Consider the following 20,327-nt stretch of genomic DNA (forward strand, 5'->3'; position numbering starts at 1 on the left):
TTTTTTTCCCCAACCATTTATTTTTTATTTTTTTTAAGATTTTATTTATTTATTTGAGAGAGAGAGAATGAGAGAGAGAGAGCACATGAGAGGGGGGAGGGTCAGAGGGAGAAGCAGACTCCCCACCGAGCAGAGAGCCCAATGCAGAACTGGATGCCGGGACTCCAGGATCATGACCTGAGCTGAAGGCAGTCGCTTAACCAACTGAGCCACCCAGGTGCCCTTCCCCAACCATTTAAAAATGTAAAGTCACTCTTAGTTTGTGGACACTACAGAAACGGGCCAGATTTAGCCCAGGGGCTGTCTGTAGTTTGCTGATCTCTGTTCTAGATTGCAATCGTGATCCTCCAGGCCCACATTTTGCAGTATTGGAGTCTTTGCCATCACCTAGAATTTCTGTATCTTTGCAGATAAAGGAATGTGAAATGAGGGCAAATAGTGATGTTGGTCATCCTTAGACCCGCATGGAGGCCCTTATACACACCGTCTGGGCTAGAGTGCAGGGCACTGGATTATATGCCTCAGTGTCCTTCTTTTTCTAGAAAAGGGAGGTGCTAAGAAGACTGACCTAATAGGGTTCTAAAGAGACTTATTTATTTATCTATTTTAAGATTTTATTTATTTATTTGATAGAGAGAGAGAGTGCGCGTGCACAAGCAGGGGGAGCAGCAGAGGGAATAGGAGAAGCCGGCTCCCCATGGAGCAAGGAGTCCAAAGCGGGGCCTCGATGCAGGGCTCCATCCCAGGACACTGGGATCATGACCTGAGCCAAAGGCAGTCGCTTAACCGACTGAGCCGCCCAGGAGCCCTGGGTTCTAAAGAGATTTAAATAGGTCGGGACATAAAAAGAGCTTAGAACAATGCCTTGAACAGAAGAATGACTCAACACATCTTCAGGCATCTCTCTGATGGCAAACTTGGCTCACCTAGGAAACTACCTGACCCGTCTGCCTTCCTAGCTATGTTTAGTGAAGCAGAACAGCTGTGCTTGAGAGGTCATTCTGCCACCTAAAAGATCCCGAAGGATAGGCAGGAGCTCTCAAGGCCACTGTTATCATGGGTAGCATTGGCCTCTTCTGCCCTGTCCCCCTGCCTCAGGGTGGGGCAACTACTCTTCATTCCCAACTGCAGCCCCTTCAGACTCTTTTTTCAAACCACATCCAAATGGTTACCTCTTCAGAGTGCCAGCCTGCTGGTGGACCCCACAAAAAGGCTATGATAGAGACAAATACAACCCCATAAAAAGGTTATGATAGAGACAAATACACAGCACAGTGGGGAAGACTGAGGCTTTGGAGCAGGGTTTAAACAAGGCTCTGCTGGGGGCGGGGGTGTGTGCCTGGGTCATCCAGTCGGTTAAGCAACAGACTCTTGGTTTCAGCTCAGGTCATGATCTCAGGGTCGTGAGATGAGCCCGGCATTGGGCTCCACGCTCAGTGTGGAATCTGCTTGTGATTCTCTCTCCCTCTGCTCCTTCCACTTGTGCTCTCTCTCTAAAATACATAAATAAATCTTTAAAAAAAAAAATCCAAGGCTCTGCTGTTTCCTACACGACCCTGAAAAAGTCTCTTGGGATCACTTTACCTTAGTTTCCCAATTTTTAAAAAAGGAGTAGTCTATCCAAGTGGTGGAAAGTAAATCTGGCTAAGAAGGCTTCTTCTGCATTTTCTCCACCTGCTATGCCACACAGCACAACCTCATTCTTCCGGGGTCCCACTCCTTTTCCTATTTTCCTAGAAGTAGTATTCTTCGGGTAGCAAAGTTCTCTCCCTTCTGGGGTGAACTGCCCAGATTTAATTCTAATTGCCCACACAAAAACAAAAGTAAAAACCAAACACAAAACACAAACAAAAATTTTTATCTTTGGTTATATTCTGTTGAATTTCAAGAACAGAATAGGTGACTGTCTTTCTATGCAACTTTTCTAAATGTCTCCTTTGAGAAAAAAAAGATTGCAGATTCATGAAGAGAACTTGCATGTCCAAGGTCTGTCCTGATCTAGGATAGTCTTCTGCCACCTTTCTGACACCAACTACCTCCAAACTCCTCCATCTCCGTATTTTTGATCATCGAACTGACATTGCAAGGGGATGGTATTTCTATTAAGAGAGTATTTTTTTTTAATTTGGCAGTTTCATTTATTAAATAAACCATAAACCTTTTACCAACAGATAGCATTACTCAGCAAGGCGATGGTTAATTTATAATCATTAATTGTACTGGAAGAGGGCTTGAAGCAAACATCTCCATTTTTTTTTTTTTTTTTAAGATATATTCACTGGGGTACTTAGGTGGCTCAGTCAGTTGAGCATTCCACTCTTTGGTTTTGGCTCAGGTCATGATCCTAGGGTCATGGGATTGAGCCCTGTGTCGGAATCTGCACTCAGCAGGGTGTTTGTTGGAGATTCTAAGAGACAGTATTTTATCATTCAGCAGCTGCCAGAGAACTGTATCTTGAAGATACTCCTTATCTTTTGAACATTTTCAAATAAGTGGAAGCAAAACCATCTTAAAATAGAGATAGGCAGTGGCTCCCTCCAACTTCTACTTTTAATAGCCCTCTTAAATTCTTGACTCGTGTTCAGTTTATTCAATCCACTCTCCTACTAACATCTTTCCCACAGAACCTGTCATTAACTTGAGTTTAGACAGTTTATTAGGGCAGAGGGCTTGGATCAATCCCAAAACGCAGACACTTCTTCTTTCCTAGACATTAAAATGCTGGAACAAATTTTTCTCCAAGATATGTCCTATGTTTGCACTTCATTGAAGATCTTTGCATTTGATTTCTTCCACTGGTTAAAGTGGTTTTAGATTCAGATTTTATGTGTACCCATTTATCCTTTTAAATGACTTCCTTAAACTCTAGCCTTTCTCCTCAAAAACAATGGAAAAATTGTTATAAATAGAGTAGGCTTGGCCCCAGTCTGCTTTGGTTAGGGCCCTCGTGACTGATAGCGCAGTTTCAATCACTACCCTTTAACCTATCTTCAGTATGATGAACCTGCATAACTGAGTGGTTTGATTATAACCTGTTTCCAGTTTATTGATCAGTGCTGTTCTATGGAACATAAATATCTTGATCCTGAGATGACCTGGGCATTGGGAAATGAGTAGGAATGTGCTGGGGCAGCGCTTAGGGTAACCATCTGTCCAGTTTGCCCAAGATGGAGAAATTTCTGGGGAATGTAGGATTTTTAGTGTTAAAACTGGGAAAGTCCTGGGCACACCAGGATGAACTGGTAACCCTCGACACCAGCAGTCCTACCCACTCACAGCTGAGAGGTATTTACTTAAGAGTATTCAGTAACTGATCAGTGTGTGGGGCATCTGGGTGGTTCAGTCGGTTAAGCCTCTGACTTTTGATTTCAGCTCAGGTCATGATCTCAAGGATGTGAGATCAAGGCTCCCCACCCTGCCCCGTACTGGGCGTGGAGCCTGATTAAGATTCTCTTCCCCTCTGCCCCTCTTCTCCCTCCCTCTCTCTCTCTCTCAAAAAAAAAAAAAAAGAAAGAAAAGAAAGGTTAAAAAAAAAAAAATACCAGGGGCGCCTGGGTGGCTCAGTTAGTGAAGCATCTGACTCTTGATTTCAGCTCAGGTCATGATCTCAGGATCATGAGATCAAGCCCCACATTGGGCTCCTCACTCAGTGGGGCTCCGTGCTCAGTGGGGAGTCTGCTGGAGATTCTTTCTCTCTGCCCCTCCCCCTGCTCGTGAGCTTGCACGTGCCCTCTTTCTCTCTCAAATAAATAAATCCTTAAAAAAAAAATAACTGATCAGTGTGGAAGGGAAAGAAATGTTTAAGCCATTATCTGGGTGGGGGAGCATGCAGACCATCAAAAGTCTGCAAACTGTAATGCATAAAAACTACATAACCCTTCCCTACATATCCCAAACCACTGAGGAATGGGGACAAAATGATTAGCATTTGTGGGACAGCTTCACAGTGAACCAAAAAGAACACACATAAATTGTTCTACCTACACAGATGTTCCCCACTGGATATAAGAATGTCTTAATAACAACCTACATAATGAAGGGAGAACCCAAAAGGAAAATAACTGTTATTATAGTGTCAATGGATTCTGAAATCCCCTCCCCTCCACATCCCATGTGACTTGAGAGGTCTTCTTTCTGTTAACACAAGACTAATAAAAAATATGGGGGTCTTATGAATGGAAACGCTTATTTTAACATTTGCAATAAATGAGGCAACAAAGCCAGAAAATGTTCACTTATTTACGGAGCAGCAGAGTCAACCAGCCATTTGAGCTCTCTGACTCTCATTTCCCAAATTTGTACAACCTTAGGATTGGAAGTAGACTCTCCCTCGGGCTTCTTTCAGCTCTAAATGCGGTGATTATTCTAAATTCTGCCCAGAATAAAGAGGAGGCTGTTTTTACAGGAAAACTGCACTGGGGAGTTTTGTTTGGATTCACTAAGTGCAGGGGAAAGTCCAAAATGTGGTAGGATAACTGACCCATGATAAAATCAAGAAGACTTGGAGGCGGGTAGAGGGCAGTTAGCTCAGACAGACCAAAGTCCTGGGAGAGGAGAAGCCAGATGGGGGTGTGCAGCCTCTCCAAGAGACCACCGGACACCTAGCCAGGACTTCAGGGTCTAAACTGCGCAGTTTTCAGGTGGGATGTGGGAGAGCGTTTGGAGTCCCAGGCAGGAGGTCCTTCTTCTTGTAGACCCCCAAGGAACTCTGACTTGAAGCCAGAATTACAGATTTTCATGAAGGAGGAATCCTGTGAAGATTGGGGCTAAGGAAGGCGGTGGGGAAAGAGGAAGTGTCTAGAAGAGGGGACTTAGGATGGCAGGAAGCTAACTGCATTAGGATGATCTGAGTATCTTCAGTCTGCTAAAAAAATAAAAAGGCAGTTTGGGGGCTCCTGGGTGGCTTAGACAGTTGAGAGTCCGACTCTTGATTTTGGCTCAGGTCATGATCTCAGGATGGTGGGATCAAGCCCCGCATTGGGCTCTGTGCTCAGTGGGGAGTCTGCTGGAGATTCTCTCTCTCCCTCTCCCTCTGCTGCTCCCCTGCTCACATGCACACGTGCACTCATGCTCTTTCTCTCTCTTTAAATAAATAAATCTATATAAAAATGACAGTTTTACTCCCCAAATGTTCACAATTAAGTTCTGATCTTTTAAATCTGGCTGAAAAGAAAGATTATAGGGAATCAATATCATCCATCTATTCTCTGAAAACATGGCACTGACGTAGATACGGGATAAATATATTTTGGGGAAAACCTGACATTCATGGTTTTGTCCAGAAACATCTCAAGAAAGAATGTCAAATACTCTGTAGGTCGGAGGATGAGATAAAGACAGGCTTGTAAACAGCTCTGGCATTGAGAAACCACACTAAGAAATGGTTAGTTAGGAAAGTAACTAATACATCTACTGCTTTGGATGTAATTTTCTAAGATTGCAAATTGTCTACTCTGAGTTTCAGAGAAAAAAAAAAAAAATCACCCAAGATCTTAACAAGGTCATTTCCCTAACCAACTGATGAGGTCTTTTTTCCATCAAAGAAGCAGCCTTATGGGGTGCCTGGGTGGCACAGTTGGTTGAATGTTCAACTCTTGGTTTGGCTCAGGTTGTGATCCCAGGGTCTAGGGATTGAGCCTTGCACTGGGCTCCCCACTCAGCTGAGAGTCTGCTTAAGACTCTCTCTGCCCCTCCCCACTGCATGCTCTCTCTCTCTCTCAAATAAATAAATAAATCTTTTTTAAAAAAGCAGCTTTATGAAAACCCAGGGGCCTCTACTGTTGGGCTGTTCTTTTTACTTCTTTGGTGCAGAATAAGGCACCAGTTTGGTAAACTCAAAGATGGTAGACCTCAGATTGAAGCATAGTCTGGCTTGAACCCATACTGCTCCCAAAATAAGCTTGGCATTGGGAAGCATTCCCAAGGTGAGCAAGATGCTTTGGAAAAACTGAAGGAGAGAGACCAGTCCCATTGCTGTTTACCAGGAGCAGAAAGGACTTCAGTAAATGTCCCAGAAAGACTGAACATGGCTAGAAAATGCTGTCTTAAGTTGATCCCTCAGCACGTTGCAAAGTAATCTAGGTTGTGTGTGTGTGTGTGTGTGTGTGTGAGATGATGGGGGTGGGGGTGGAGGGGATGATGATTTGCAGCTGACTGAGCAGAAGGGCTGAGCGGCATATTAAAAATTATTTCTATTTAGAAAAAACAACACTGGAATTATCACAATCCTGGATTTCAAGATATACTACAAAGCTACAGTAACCAAAACGGTATGGTACTGGCACAAAAATAGACACATAGATCAATGGAACAGAGTAGAGGGTCCAGAAATAAACCCACACTTATATGGTCAATTAATCCATGGCTAAGGAGGCAATAATATACAACAGGGGAAAAGGTAGTCTCTTCAACAAGTGGTGTTAGGAAAACTGGACAGCTACATGCAGAAGAATGAAATTGGCTTTCTTACACCATATACAAAAATAAACTCAAAATGGATTAAAGACCTATATGTGAGGCCTGAAATGGTAAAATTCCTAGAATAAAACATATGCAGTAATTTCTTTGACATCAGCTGTAGAAACATTTTTTCTAGCTATGTCTCTTCAAATGAGAAACAAAAACAAAATTAAATAATTGGGACTACACCAAAATAATTTTGCACAGTGCAGGAAAGCAGCAAAAGACAACCTACTGAAAGGGAGAAGATAATTGCAAATGATATATCTGATAAGGGTTAACATCCAAAGTATACAAAGAACACATAAACTCATCACCAAAAAATCCTATCTGATTAAAAAATGGGCAGAGGACCTGAACAGACATTTTTCCAAAGAAAAAATACAGATGAACAATAGACACATGAAAAGATGCCCAACATCACTCATCATCAGGGAAATGCAAATCAAAACCACAATGAGATATCACCTCAGACCCATCAGAATGGCTAAAATAAAAAACATAAGAAATAACAAGTGTTGGTGAGGATGTGGAGAAAGGGCACCCTCGTGCACTGTTGGTGGGAATGCAAGCTGGTGCAGCCACTGTGGAAAACAGTATGGAGGAGCCTCAAAAAATTAAAAATAGACTTCCATTGATCCAGTAATTCCACACTGGGTATTTACCCAAAGAAAAAAACCCACTAATTTGGAAAGAAAGACATATGCACCCTTATGTTTATTCCAGCATTATTTACAATAACCAAGATACAGATGCAATCCAAGTGTCCATCTATAGATGAATGGATAAAGATGTGGTATATATATACAAAGGGATATTACTCAGCCACAAGAAAGAGTGAAATCTTGCCATTTGTGACAATATGGATGGACCTACAGGGTATAAATCTAAGTGAAATAAGTCAGCCAGAGAAAGACAAATACCATAGGATTTCACTCACAAGTGGAATTTAAGGAGAAAAAAAAAGTACAAAGAAAACAGAGACAAACAAAAACCCAGACTCTTAAATACAGAGAACAAACTGGTGGTTGCCAGAGGGAAGGTTTGGGGGGAGGGGGGAATGTTAATAGATCAAGGGGATTAAGAGTACACTTATCTTGATGAACACTGAGCAATGTATAGAATTGTTAAATCATTATATTGTACACCTGAAACTAATATAACACTGCATGACAATTATACCTGAATAAAAAATTATTTCCTTTTAAATCAATTCAGTAACTATTCTTATCCCACTGGATGCTCACTATGTTGGGCTGCCAAAAATATAAAAGACCCAAAAAGAGATTAGATAGTTCAGTCAGGGTAATACGATAGTCACATTCAAAATGTAGAGGAGATTATAGAATGACATGAAAGAGTTATGACAAAGGTTTACAAAGTGTATAATTGAAAAAAAAAATCAGGGGAAGCTTCCTAAATGAAAGCCACTGAATGCGGTCATATTAAAACCATTATTTAAATGTGAGAGATGGAGGAGAATGGCCCATGTAGAGAGAATGACCTGAAGAAGAAAAATGCCAAAGGCAGGAATACAAGGCACAGTGGTTTTTCTGGGAAAACAGCAGTGGGAACTGACAATGAGGTGAGAGTTACTAGGAATATGCTGATAGGCAACATGCCACATTGAGATGTCTGTACAGAGTAATTTAATAAGCCATAAGAGCCATGCCTTCATGAGAAAAATATGTCAAGAGTGTTAGAAGAGAGAGACCTGGGCTAGAGAGTGCACTTGGACGGGTCTAACGACTTATTAGAGTGGCATGATGGGCTGGGGTTATAGTGCTAACGATGGGAACAGGGCGGGTGATACTCGCTAGAAACCATCCCAGACAGAATGTACAGAATGTGCTGATTAGATATGGGGTGGAAAGCCATTGGCTAACAGGAGAGAATGGAGGTGGCAGTCACAGAGATTATTGAGAAGTGGGTTTGTGGGGAGTAGGGAGGTGGAAGGGGGAGCATGTCAGTGGGAGCCTCAGGAAGAGATAGCCAATAGATAGGCGGAAATGCCTGGGAGGGCCTGGGGGGCACAATGCAGGATTATGATTCATCAGTACCAAGCAGTGATGAGCTGCAGACATAAATTAGAATCACCGAGGGAGAGAGAACATTAAGAGCCAAAAAAGCAAGCTGAGGAAAGACCCCAGGGGGACGCTTATTGAAAATTCAAATTTCCCTAATTCTGAATTTCTCTGAGAATAGTGACTCTAAAATCAACTATTAACGAAGTCTCAACTCAATAGTCGGTAACCAAGAGTAAGAAAAGAACAAAATTATCCATTTAAATACAAGTTTCTCAAAGAGGGATTATAAAAGCAATGCCCTTTAACACATTTGGCAACATGAGAGCTTTTATTGAATCATAGCTGAAGAAGTTAAAAATAGAACTACCCTATGATCCAGCAATTGCACTGCTAGGTATTTACCCAAAGAATACAAATATACTAATTCAGAGGGGTACACGCACCCCGATGTTTATAGCAGCATAATCTACAATAGCTAAAGTATGGAAATAGCCAAAGTGTCCACTGACTGATGCACGGATAAAGAGGAGGTAGTATCTATACATGATGGAATATTACTCAGCTATAAAAAGAAAAAAAAATCTTACCATTTGCAGTGGCATGGATGAAGTTAAGAGTTAAGAGAAATAAGTCAGAGAAAGACAAATACCATATGATTTCATTCATAGGTGGAACTAAGAAACAAAACAAATGAGCAAAGGGAAAAAAAGAGAGGCAAACCAAGAAACAGACTCTTAACTCTAGAGAACAAACAGATGGTTAAGGGAGGGAATGGGGGTGGGGGGGGGCGGGATGGGTGAAACAGGTGAAGGGGATTTAGGAGGGCACTTGTGATGAGCACCAGGTGATGTATGGAAGTGTTGAATGACTATATTGTACACCTGAAACTAATATTACACTGTACATTAACTAACTGGAATTTAAATAAAACTTAAAAAGATAGGGGCGCCTGGGTGGCTCAGTCGTTGGGCGTCTGCCTTCGACTCAGGTCATGATCCCAGGGTCCTGGGATCAAGCCCCGCATCGGGCTCCCAGCTCTGCGGGGAGCCTGCTTCTCCCTCTGCCACTCCCCCTGCTTGTGTTCCCTCTCTCGCTGTGTCTCTCTCTTCAAATAGATAAATAAAAAATAAAATCTTAAAAAAAAAAGATAATGTACCTTTACAGGTATGTAACAAATGAAAAATAAATCAATAAATAAAACTAGATAGTCCTCAAGAAAAAAAATTTCCATGACAAAGTATTGTTCAAAGACTACTGGCTTTAGTCTTTGATAATTATCTCTTTGCCGCTCTTACCCTATCTGCCTTTCTAAGTAAAAATGATTTTTATTATTTCTTTATTTTATTTGAGTGAGAGAGCGAGAGAGAGCATGAGCCAGTGGGGGGGCGGGGTAGCGGGGGGAGGGACAGAGGGAGAGGGAGAAGCAGACTCCCTGCTGAGCAAGGAGCCTGACACTCAACTCGATCCCAGGACCCTGGGATCATGACCTGAGCTGAAGGCAGACGCTAACTGACTGAGCCACCCAGGTGCCCCTAAAAATGACTTCTAGAGAAGAATGATTCTATACATTCACTGTAGGGAGGACAGAGAACACTGGATTAGCCCCAAACAATTTGAATTCATGTTCTGAGTTTGCTGATTACTAGCCGTTCAATAAATTCAAGACATATTGAGAGAAAGATATGCATCCTACAGGGAGTTTAGGTTGCCAGGTCAGTGTATAAAGGGGAAACAACATACAGTCAAAATTCCTCTGGAGAAATCCCTTGGGAATGTGCCACATTAAGATGACAGGGAGTCTCCATAATTCTAACATGACCGATTTTCCCTTTAATCTTGGTCCAGATGGTGGTTTCTTCTAACAAGCACCAGATGAAGAAGTTGGCTCTAGTTGAGGAGCTATCTTATGCGATATACACAGTATCTTTAACATTAGGGAGCCATGGGAACCAAGGCCCATCATGGGAATAAGCAGAATCCACCTCATGTTCACTCTCCAGACAAATTGGGTAGAATGGAGGGCAGGGTAGGATGGCCAAAACCATCTAAATTTACACATTGTATGTGCATGCATGCACTCGCATGTGTGTGTGTGTTTGTGTGTATGTGTGAATACAGTTGAGTTTATGCAAGTTAAATGAATATAAGTTGAGACTCCATTGTATTGAGCATTGCTCATGTACCAGGGGTTGTGCTAGGTATAAAGAAAACAAAAATTAGCAGGTGCAGTTTCTACCTTTGAAGCTCAGTCTAGAATGCCACTGGGAACACAAACACAGCATTCCGAGACTCTTAATAGTACAGTATGATACAGGAGAAGTGAGTCCACAGGAGTGAGAATTACGAAAGTCTTTTTAGAGAGTGACTATAAGCTGAATCTTAAAAGAAAGGCAATGGCAGTCAAATGAGGGAGAGGGAGGAAAAGTCCAGAGCGTCCTGTCAGGGGGACTGACATGAGTCAAGGCAGGGAGGGTGGGAGTGGCACATTTGGGACTCACAAGTCCTCCAGTAGAGCTGGATTACAGTATGGGATGCGGTGCGTAGCAAGAAAAGGTGCTAGAAAGGCTAAGAGTGCCCTGTGCCCAGTGAAGGGCTGGGATGTTATTTTGGAGGTGATGAGGATGCATTGAAGGTCGTCAAGGAGAGAGATGATTGCATGATCAATTTTTATAAAGGTCATCCTGCCACTATGGAGAATGGGTTAAAGCAGGCTGAGAATGGAGTCAGAGAAAACACAGTTGACCGTTGAACAATGCAAGGGTTAGGGGTGCCCACCCCTGTGCAGGAGAAAATCCGCATACAACTTTGGACTCTTCCAAAACTTAACTACTTATAGCCTACCTTTGACTGGAAGCCTTACCGATGACAACCAGTCAACACTTATTTTGCATCTGATATATATCATATACTCTATCCCAACAATAAAGGCACCTGGACAAAAGAAAGTGTCATTAAGAAAATCATAAAGAAGAGAAAATATTTTACAGCACTGGATTGTTAAAAAGTCCACGCGTCAGTGGACCCACATGGTTTAAACCCGCGTCGTTCACGGGTCAGTGTAGTTAGAAAGAAACGAGACGGTTGTAGGAGAGAGACAAGGGGACACAGATGGCAGCACCAGGAGCGGAGAAGAGCCGGATTCCGTTTATTGACTGTTTAGTCTGTATCCAGCGCTATGCCAAGAACTTGTACTCATCATCTTGCTTTTTCTGCCAGTAACCCTAAGAAGCTGGTGTTGCTGGGTCGTGTCATCCCCGTGGCCGTCCCATGAGGGCCTTGCCCACCTCATCCCAACTCCAACCCTCACCGTCCTGCTCCCCTGGGACCTTTGCAAGCCCCGCCCCTCCACCTGGCACCTTTTTCTCAAGGGCATGGCTGGCTCGTTCTCATTTGGGAGGAACAGCTCATGTGCTCCTTTCTCCAAGAAGGCTTCCCCGACCCACCCCATTTTGAAGCAGGTCGCTTTCTGGATCAGCCTGTCTTTCCTTCATAGCACTTACCATAATCTCTAATTATCTTATCTGTCTGCTTATTCTTATCTATGTTCCCCATCTAGAACATACGCTCCATGAGGCCAGCGGCCTTCTTTGTCTCACTCACTACTATATCCCCATACCTAGCATGGTACCTAGGTGCTCAATAAATATTTATTAAGTGAATATGCATTTTATAGGTGAAGACAACAAGAACAATAATAAAAATTAACACTTAAATAGGGGCTGGGCACTAGTCCAGTTCATTTAAGCCTCATATATTTGATATAAATGTTATTATTTTCCCTATTTTATAGATGGCAGGTAACCTGTCCGAGGTCACACAACTTGTAAATGGCAAAGCAGGGATCCAGAGCCGGGCAGTCTGGCTACATGCTTTCAATACCTTTGCTCTATTACTCGAAGCTGGTGCTTTTTTATTAAGTGTCGGGCCGCGTGGCTGGGGATGGAAGAACTAGGATTCCAACCTGGGTCTCTCCAAGTCTTGGAACCCAAGCTCCAGGGAAAGCCAGATCCACAGGGATGGGGCAATGAGAGAGCGAGAGAGTGGGAATCCAGCCTGTGGGGTGGAGCTAAGAGAGGACCGTGTGGGATTCAAGGGCACACAAAGGTGAGGGTGTAGGTTGAGGTCTGAGTGTGCAGGATTTGATGTTCTCGTTGTACCCATTCTCTCCTTCGCTGTGCCTTCTACTTTTGGAGCAAGGCACATTACTCAACTATTCCGATTCCATCTTCTCGTTGGTAAAATGTGGGTTTAAGTACTGACCGGACAAGATTCTTGTGAAGATTAAACTAAGATAAGGCAGACCCATTGGCAGATGTACAGTAAACAGTCCCCTCATTTTTCCTGTACCTCCCACTCACAGGAAAAAGCCCAAGTTCCAGGAAAATGGGCTAACTATCCAGATGACATAAGGAACAAGAGAGAACACTCTTGGGTGAGGGTCCAGCCATCTAACCATTCCACAAACTTTTTTTTTTTTAAGATTATTTATTTATTTATTTGATAGAGAGAGACACAGCGAGAGAGGGAACACAAGCAGGGGGAGTGGGAGAGGGAGAAGGAGGCTTCCTGCTGAGCAGGGAGCCCTATGCGGGGCTCAATCCCAGGACCCTGGGATCATGACCGAAGGCAGACGCTTAACGACTGAGCCACCGAGGTGCCCCTAACCACTCCACAAACTTAACAAGACCTACAATGAGCCAAGTTTTGTCTTTGGAACACTTGCACTTTTTACAATAATTAAATGAAGAATTCATTAAACTAGGTACATTTTAATCTAAATGTATAACACAAGTCTACCCTCTCCTTCTAGATGTTTCTTTTCATTCTTACTTCTTGCTAGGTATATGAGGTATTTATCTTTGGACAAGTCACATATTTTAGTCTTCAAGTTTCTCATCTGCAAAATGGAACAGTAGTCCTTTTATAGGGGTCTTATAAGGATTAAAGATTATGTGTAAGTACTTTTGCAAAATAAGTACTCTCCAAACATAACAAAGGAATGTTATTAAAAATGTTTTTATGGGGGTGCCTGGCTGGCTCAGTTGGTAGAGCACGTGACTCTTTTATTTTTATTATTATTTTTTAAAGATTTTATTTATTTATTTAACAGAGAGAGACACAGTGAGAGAGGGAACACAAGCAGGGGGAGTGGGAGACGGAGAAGCAGGCTTCCGGCCAAGCGGGGAGGGCGATGCAGGGCTCGATCCTAGGACCCCTGGATCACGACCTGAGCCGAAGGCAGACGCTTAATGACTGAGTCAACCAGGTGCCCCTATTTTTATTATTTTTTAAAGATTTTATTTATTTATTTTTGAGAGAGAGAGAAAGAGAGAGGGAGAGCACAAGTGGGCTGGGGAGGGAGAGAAGGAGAAGCAGACCCCCTGCTGAGCAGTCCTGATGCCGGACTCAATCCCAGGACCCTGGGATCATGACCTGAGCTGAAGGCAGACACTTAACTGACTGAGCCACACAGGTGCCCTGAGCATGTGACTCTTGATCTCGGGGTTGTGGGTTCGAGCCCCATGTTGGGTGTAGAGCTTACTTAAAAATAAAATCTTAAAAAAATACGTTTTTATGAGGCAGAAGGGATATGCTTCTTGAGATCATGCCACTTCCACAAAGTAACTTAATTAGTATTCTCCAAATTACAATTGCTCAAGGGCTTAAAGTTTTATATCTCAGCTAAATCTTGCCCTTCTAATACCAGGTGAGATAATCATTAACACCCTGCCCTCAGGACAAGGAACGATTTTGCTGTGGTCTAAGGAACCACCTTCCACCATAGTCTGCCCCCTTGCGAAAGTGACCTAAGAAAGGCTGGTCAACATTCTTCACCCCTGCACCCCAGTTTGGTTAGGGATAGGGATCTGGACCAAGCAGGACCAATATGAGGACTCCCCTACACTGTTGCTGAACTCTCAGGAAAAAGATTTTCTTGTCCCCCAGGAGTGCCAGGGGTCAGAACCACGTACCCGGAGCTACTTCTGGCTATTTCTGACACCATGTGGGGAGAACCTGCCTGAATGGGGCCAACACACAGAGAGAGAGAAGGTCACCAGCTCGTCCCAGTTTGCCAGGACTTTTCTGATGATAGCACTGAGAGTCCCGTACCTAGGACCTCCCTTTAGCTCTGGGCAAACAGAAACGGTTTTTCACCTCCTAGAGAGACCGACCACCTGGCAAGAAAGAGTCCTGAATATATTGTTTCCACTCTCGATCCAGCTTTATTTGGAGCCTTTTGAGCATCTCATTTCTGTGACCCAGTGGGTTCTGGTGTCTATTTCAGGAACTTTGAGTTGTGTTTCTGCCATTTGCCACTTAAGGAGTCAGAGCACACTCCCAAAGAATGTGCACATATAAATAAAACTCGAAGTTAAAGAAGCAAAATAAATCGAAGTAGGAAACATGCTATTTTTAGATTTGAAAAATGCGGAAATGTGATCATGCAGTCACTTCTGAGGTTGAGATAATTTATTTGAAGTAGGGCTCCGAAAAAAGAAAATGTATACAAAATGGAAAAAGGAAGCGAGGCAAATGAAAACATTCTTATGGAAGAAAAACCTCATGGCATGAGAAAGGTCAGAGTAATGCATGAGCAACAATTCAAAAGAACAAACTTACATAGTGAGGGGGGTTAAAAAAAAAAATAGCTGGGAAAAAAAGTAACAGCTTTGCTTTTCCATTGAAGATGGACAATTTGGTCAGGAATCTACCTGCAAAAAACAAGCCCAACAGCTGTTTCTGCAGATACTGATCAATTTCACAAGATTTAAAGCAAAAATCTAAATGGCCTCTGGCTCTCCACCATGGGGCAGGGAGGCCAAAGACAGTGCTATAGGAATAACCAGAAAAGCTCGAGAACATGGTCTTTGGACTATGGCTAGGAGAACCTGGTGCTCTGTAGTGTTGGTCAGAGAAGTGTTGAAATCTGACCTCCTGGAGGGTTTCCTCTGGGAATATGGCCAGAAGGGAGAGGTCTAGATAGTCTATCTCTGCAGGAGCCGCACAGAATGGAATGACAGCCCCCTCTGTCTGGCCTCCCCTGAAGAAGGATGAGAGACTGGGGCCTTTTTCCCCAAGGGACTCTTTCTAGCCTGTTTCGATACCATTTCTAATTCCAGTGCAGAATGGAAAAAGTCGAAGGGTTGAAAACCAAGAGAGAAATCATTTTCTAAATAGAAAGATAACATGGGGAAAAAAAAAAAAAGCCAGTGAAGCTATGTGATTCCGGGCTACCTCTGTGAATATACTTTCCACTGAGTCTCACCAACTTTAAACTATTTTCACTTGGTTTTCTGATATCATCTCATTAGAGGGAACTAGCCATTTTCGTGGTCCTGTTACTTTGGTGGGTGATTTGGGGAAACTGAGGTGCCCTGGCACGGTCTTTCTAACACAACCACTTTAATTGAGGATGGTAGGGGGAAGAGAGGAAGGAACTTTTGAGGGAGGAAAGGAACAACACTATCTGTACTTGCACATTTTGCAAAGAAGATGTCAACACTGTACTTGCTGAAGGGCTTTTCCTCTTTTCACATGACATTGAAAATAGAAGAGCTGGTATCATTTGAAGTTGTCTGGTAGCAAAGAACGAGATTCACACACTAAATCTTAAGTCACAAGAAATACTCAAGCTTAAAACCCGGGAGCTCCTTGAGTGTGTGATTGGATTTTACATTGCCTTTGAAGATGAAGACACCCAACATGGGCTAGAGCGTTTGATGATTTGGTTTTTTTAAAAATAACTTGCAATTCAGGAAGACCCCACCTACAAGCAGGATATCCTGCTTTCTCCCTGAACCAGGATGCCATCCAGCGTCTAAGAAAGGAGTCAAAGCCACAGGAGATGTCATGCTGTCCTGAAAAGCATCCCTTGCAGAATCAGACCTGAGGGATCACTGATTCTGGGCTGTGCTTGCCTTCCTCCCTGGGGGATGCTCATGGTGGAGCTCTCACCTCTGAAGGAAATGGAATGCATTCGCCAAGGCTAATGGGCAACTGAGAACCCTGACTCACCAACATTTATTTCTACCTTCCTACAAATTCCTGATAGCTGCGTGCCAGGTGTTTATATGGTGCTGGGCAATGTGTCTTCTGCAAGGAAAGGCACAGGTAGAGACAAAGGGGGTCTTCTTACCTGGGCCCTCATTTGGTAGTTGGGGAGATTTGAGGTTCCAAGAGGTTATGTGATTTACATGGAGTGACAGGGTCACTCCGAGAGGGCAGAAGCCAGCAAGCATACCACACCACAAACCTATAGCAAAAATGGTCTCCTCTCCTGGGCTTATCTACATAACCATCTTGGTCTCCCACCTTGTCTATTTGACTATGGCTGGAAAGGAGAAGGAGACTAAGGGGAAGAAAAAGAAAAAGGAGGGAGGTGAAAGATTCTTTTTTCCCTTGGTTTTCTTCTATAGATTTGACATTGAGAAGATTGATCGTCCACCTGTCACAGTAACCACAGACTTTTAACACCAGCCCCAATCCACATTTTTCTTCTTTTAAAAAGTGATTCAGGCTTTTGTTAAGTTAACGAAATGCCCTCACCTCAAACCATATGTAAGGAACCACATACATAGTACTGACTTTTTATAAATCAAAAGGGAATAGTGAGAATAGAAAGGGACTACATATTTAAATATGAAAATCAGCCTTGACGTACCTAACGCTCCCAAATCATATGCCAATGATGGAACAGCAGACAAGAGGTGAAAAGATGGGGGCCAGGCAGAGAGGGGAGGTCAGGGGAGCCAAAGCTCACAGTACAAGAGCAAACCCTATTCACCAGGCCAGTCGCCCTGGGATTCACAGACCAAACACGGTATTTTCCAGAGAATGTTGGCATGTTTATCGCCCAGCAGGCTCTGCCCTGCAGCCTGAGAGCACCGACCAGTGTTTCCAAGTTGGCAGCCCCCCAAAACCAGAACAATGATTGCTTTTCTCTTGCTATAATAATGCTGTTGAGTTCATCAGAGATCCATTTTGTATTTTTCATTGAGTCCAAAGCATGTGATTTCCTTCAGAAGAAATCCTATCAAGGTTTATGTAGTTTTAAAAATAACTGATCTGGTCCATTGGTAAAGATAGAAATGTTTTGTTGAGAGAAGAAGGAGCTGCTCCTAGAATCTCATTATTGATCTGAATAAAATGTTTAAAAAAAAAAAGCCAACTCTACACATGTGATATAGTATATGCATGAGTCCAAATATTTCTCAGCTCACTGGGTCTTAGGGAGGCAACTATGGTGTAAAGCCTTATGCTTGGTCATTTATTCATTCATTTCATTACTCAATCATTTATCGAATTTATCGACCATTTTACTATGTGTTCTAAGCATTGAAGATGCAGCTGTTAACAAGATAGAAAATGACCCCAACATCATGGCACTAATAATATAGAGAAGGCCAAGAACAAACCCGTGCAAATAAGTAAACATGATTATTCCAAATTAAAAAAAAATGATTATTCCAAATTCCTTTGAAAGAAAAACAGGGTGGGCTGGTCAGCTCAGCCTCTGTGAGCTGTAACATCCGGCTGACCAGGAGCCTGTGCAGGTCTGGGGGTACGAAGGAGAATGGCTGAGGCAAAGACCCCGAGGTAAGAGCGAGTCTGACAAATCTGGGGGAAAGCAAGAACACCACCGGGGACCAAAAAAGTAATGCCTATTGTGGTAAAGATTTAATAAGATGAACGCAAAAGAACACGATCGGTTTTAAAGCAATACCACTCAAAGGTATTACTTGGCCATGCTAGACCATGATTCTGCATCTGGAAAGGAATAGAGGGAGAACCATGGATTTCACTTTTCATCTTCTACATCCACTAAAAAGGAGCAGGCTCTGGAGAAGCCTTTCCAAGTACAGCACGTTGACGTCATGTGAAACACGGAACCACACATACCTGGGATCCTATTGAGCGTCACCCAGAAATGTTCATCAGGGCTGAAAGTGTCTTTGGACCAGTGGAGCAAGTCAACAGCCCGTGGGTCGTGGAGGACAAAGTCGGTGAACTCTCTGGATAGAGCAACATAGGCAGAGCCAAAGTAAATGGTGAGGTTATGGGGAGGAGGTTGTTTCAGCGCTGTGGTTCTGATCACATAGGAAAGCTCTTTGCCCAGGTGCTCCCGGTGGACGTATTTAGTCCGTCCAATAGCGTGAGCTGGGGGCAGCACCCCCGGGGTAATGTTTTTCCCTTTAAAGCCTTTCAGATACCGGACTATCTCCTTGTTGGTTTTCAGGGGGAAGTCTTGCCCACACGTGTTGATGGCGTACTTCCATGGTACCTTGGACGCCACGAGGTCTTTGATGCAGTTCAGGTCAGCCTGGAGCCTGGAGATCCCCCCATAGACAACTGGCTCCATCTTGGAAGCCAGGAAAGCATTTGGGAAGCAGCTCAGTAATTGCTCCACTGAATCTTTAAATTCAACGGTCGCCTTTTCATCCACATGAACACAGTAGACATTCTGAGGCATGTAAATAGCTCTAAAGAGCCTTGCAAAGGTATCGAAATTGTGATGGATGGCCATCATATATGCCAAAGGAAATTCAGCTTCTTCTTTAGATAAAGGGGCCGTGATGTAGTGGCTTTGGGTCAGGTAATCCTTGCAAGAAGACTTCTCGTACATTATCAGTTTGTTTCTCCACAGGAAAGGCGTTTGGCCTCTGACAAAGGATGCGCAAACTTGAGTCAGCATCAAAGTGTCTGAGTTATTCAGCCTCTGGAAGCTTTGCTCTCCCCCAAAACTGAGCACGTAGAACACAATAAAAATGATTACGCAAGAAACAGAAACTATAAAGAGGTAACGCATCGAAGGCATGCCTCACAGAGGAGCAAGATTTCAAAGACGGGCAAAATCTGGAAGTCCTTCCCCAAACTTACTTTTTCCTTTGAGTTCTTAGTTTGGTACATACTCCAGTAATTCCTAACCTGAAGGCGACGCTGGGAATTGATTGCGTTTCGCGCCGGGAGTCCAGCTGGGGCTCCGTCCGTCCCCCGTGCTGATACTAGCAACTGGTCCCGCCTCGTTCTCTGCTTCTCAGAGGCCCTTTGTCCAAAGCCCCGCGGCAGGTTCCCGAAGCCCGGCCTTTTCCCTCCCTCTGCCTCCCTGCCCGCTTCTGCTCGCTGTGGCCCCCGATCTCTCCGGCAACTCCTTTCCGCTGCAGGATGAGCTTCTCAGATGTCTTTGAGTTCCCCCGCGTGCTTCCCCCTGCCCCCATTCAGGGGATTAGCGCCGTGAAAGCCGAAGTTGAAATAATGTGTTCTGGCAGGCGTGCTGTTTCCTGCTAGTCACCCGCAGGCGGCGGCGCCCCCCCCCCCCCCGGGCTGCTCATGGCAACACCTGGCCCCTCGGCCCTTCCAGTCCGATCCACGGGATGTAATGTGGCCTCCGTGCGCAAATGCTTTCATGAAAATCATGCTCTGATGACAAAAGTGACTGAAGAGACAAGATCGAAAAGAAAAAAACAACAGCATACAGCGCGGCTCCTTTGTCATGGTGTCGAGCCCTGCCCTACCCTTTACAAAAACAAGAGATTACGGGACTCCCAGTCCTAGGGGACCTGAAAACGCAGGCTCCCTGGGGCCGTGACTTTGAGATCAGGTGCCAGCCCCTCTCCCCGCTTACAGCATCCAGCATCCACGGTGGTGCTTGTCACACGAGCAAGTCCCAAGCTACAACCCCGGATTTACTTAAGGCTTTAAAGTTTCCCTGGAAAGAACTTGAATCCTGGCCACAAGTGACGTTCAGATTAGGGGACCTGGGGGGCACTCAGCTCTTAAACACCCAGAGAACATCATCTAATACTCAGAGAAGTACTTTATACCTGCCCAGTCAGGCTTATT

At 43.8% G+C, this 20,327-nt stretch overlaps 1 protein-coding gene across 1 annotated transcript in view; it reads right to left on the reverse strand.

The window, feature by feature from the left end:
- The window catches only part of LOC123837467 (N-acetyllactosaminide beta-1,6-N-acetylglucosaminyl-transferase), a 63,677-nt gene extending 43,943 nt beyond the window's left edge, over nucleotides 1-19,734 (reverse strand). The window contains exon 1 of the mRNA XM_045866388.2: nucleotides 18,387-19,734. Coding sequence (XP_045722344.1) covers nucleotides 18,387-19,302 — 916 coding nt within the window. The 5' untranslated portion in view covers nucleotides 19,303-19,734. The remainder of the gene's footprint in view (nucleotides 1-18,386) is intronic.
- Between the last annotated feature and the right edge of the window lie 593 nt (nucleotides 19,735-20,327).

This window comes from Mirounga angustirostris, unplaced genomic scaffold (genome assembly GCF_029215605.1).
Source record: "Mirounga angustirostris isolate CCGP_5_RB_7025 unplaced genomic scaffold, mMirAng1.0.hap1 SCAF_8, whole genome shotgun sequence".
Classification (NCBI taxonomy): Eukaryota; Metazoa; Chordata; class Mammalia; order Carnivora; family Phocidae; genus Mirounga; species Mirounga angustirostris.